Source organism: Histoplasma capsulatum, genomic scaffold (genome assembly GCF_000149585.1).
Source record: "Histoplasma capsulatum NAm1 scaffold_8 genomic scaffold, whole genome shotgun sequence".
Classification (NCBI taxonomy): Eukaryota; Fungi; Ascomycota; class Eurotiomycetes; order Onygenales; family Ajellomycetaceae; genus Histoplasma; species Histoplasma mississippiense.
In genome coordinates this window covers 279,300-281,540 of record NW_001813975.1, presented here as the reverse complement: position 1 = coordinate 281,540, position 2,241 = coordinate 279,300, and the positions used below count along the sequence as shown (strand labels likewise).

Below are 2,241 nucleotides of genomic sequence, written 5' to 3'. Positions count from 1 at the left end.
ATAAACTATGTATCATCATCTACAATAATGATAGTTAATAGTTGAATGACTGCTTTCATTCCAAATTGCCTACGAAAACCGTACAACGCAAATCCCTTTAATGAAGGGCGCACGCATCCGCATCATCCATCCCAGCCGCTTCTACCACCATCCAGTCCAGCTTTCCCCTTCTCTTCCATGCCGATAGGAACTCGGGTTATGATCTGCCTCGACCAGCCATCCGGAGCAATGACTGTCTGTTGCACCAGGCGATACTTCCTGACCCAAGGAAATATTGCTGCCCAAAATAGCCAATATATAGCGCCCACCGCAAAAATTCCGAGTCCAACAACGCAGTGGATATAGTATGGCAAATGCACATAGACATTGTGTTCCTTGTCTGGCGGCGGTAGATAGGGTGCCACTGCTAGGAAGACGTTGGAAAGCAAGAAAAATATGGTAACGAGCCGGTTGGCACGCACGGTCGGTGACCAGTCCGGGTAGCTTTTCGGAAACATATAAATATGCAACAAACCGGCCGAGACAAATATATTTACGACCGAGAGCGGATACGAAATCAAGCTGGGAGGAAAAAGTCAGATACATATATGCATGGCGAATGGAGGGGATAAAACTAACTTGAGCAAGAAGTTGTATGCGTCTCCTGGTGGTGGAGCAAGCATAACAACGGCGGATATAAGATAATGCTCGAACAGCCCTGCGGCCGGCGAATTGAAAGGCCTATTGCTTGCCCAGAACCTGGAAAATGGCAGAACCCCTTCCCGGCCTAATTCTTGGATAACTATTGGCACATCAGCCATCAATTTTTTTCGGTTGCTGGCATGCATGTCGTGTACTCACTTCTTCCCTGGGAAAATATAACAGACTGAACATTCCCGAAGGCACACAAAGCTATAAAAATGGATAAAACCCTCTCTGCCTTGGGGCCAAAAACATTTCGAAAAAAGGAAGCGGCCAGGATACGTCCAGAACCCAAGATCTCTTGTTTCGGGACAACAGCAAAGTATGCAACATTGACCAGCATATACAAAACGCTGGCAAGCCCCACCCCTATGGGCGCGGCGATTTTCAATGTTCGAGCTGGATTTCTCGTCTCGCTCAATGACTGTTGTTGGCATGTAAGAAACAGATAATAAAATCAGGGGACAGAACTTTGCTAACTCACATAGTTTGCATTCGAATATCCAACGTACGACCAGATCACGCTGTACAATGCCGTTACAATCCCATATACACTTGGAATACTTCCTTCAAACGGTCGAGAAAAGTTATCAGGTTTCTCCATGGTCAAGTGGCCACCAAGAGCCACGGCCCCTCCAACCACTATAATGAGGATTACAAGGAACTTCAAAGCGCCAAGGAGATTTTGCAGGCGTAGGCCCCATTTGACGGCTGTTGCATGTATGAGAAATGCCAAGGTGATACATGCAAAACCGATGCCCCGTTGATTCCATCGGTTTACCTCAATGTCCGCCGCATGAAGGACATATTCACCAAACGCAACGCTATTACCTGCCGCCCAACCTAGAAACAGGGCATACGAAGCAAACATCGCTGTGACTAGGAATTTCGGCTTGGTATACACGTACTCGAGATAATTTTTTTCCCCTCCGTTTCTACCACTTGTTGTTAATACACAGAGTTATTGCTGTTGGGAAAATGATGCCGGAGGGAAAAGGTCAGGCAGGTAGGTACCTTGGGATTGTAGTTCCGAATTCAAGGTAGACTGCCGTGCCAGTCATAGCAATAACCATTCCCATGATCCATACTATTAAAGATAGTCCGACACTACCTGTGAGTGCCATAATGGTACTGGGAGTTGCAAATATACCTGTTCCCATGATCCTATTAAAGATCAAAAAGGAAGCACTAATGACACCTATCTGTCTTCGGTTTTCAGGGCATTGCTCCGTCACGCTGCTGGTATCTACGAATACATAGGACGTCAGCCACAATCGGCAACAAACTTTTTCAGTTTTCGCAAACACAACGCAGAACAAAATAGAGGATACCAAATGAAACGGAAGGATGTGGTATTCTCACACCGCTCAGTAAGCCCTGAATTGCCCGAGCTCCTTTCGCCCATACTTCTAGAGCTCCTATGCTGCCTTGTGCTTCCTGATATCACAGCCCGAGACGAAATATCCTTGCAGAACGGAGATGCGCTTGATCGAACATCTGGTAACTGCGACATAGAGTGCCCCCATAAAGATAATCTCCGTTTATGTAAGGCAAAGTCTT

The 2,241-nt window shown here is 46.5% G+C and overlaps 1 protein-coding gene across 1 annotated transcript; it reads right to left on the bottom strand.

Annotated features, from left to right (window-relative positions):
- Positions 1 to 122: 122 nt before the first annotated feature.
- On the bottom strand, positions 123 to 2,194 carry HCAG_07082 (high-affinity methionine permease; the record flags this gene model as incomplete). Its single annotated transcript, XM_001537610.1, has 7 exons — positions 123 to 561; positions 619 to 781; positions 841 to 1,105; positions 1,166 to 1,616; positions 1,696 to 1,768; positions 1,832 to 1,927; positions 2,089 to 2,194. 7 exons carry the CDS (start codon positions 2,192 to 2,194, stop codon positions 123 to 125), a joined length of 1,593 nt encoding a protein of 530 aa, XP_001537660.1.
- Between the last annotated feature and the right edge of the window lie 47 nt (positions 2,195 to 2,241).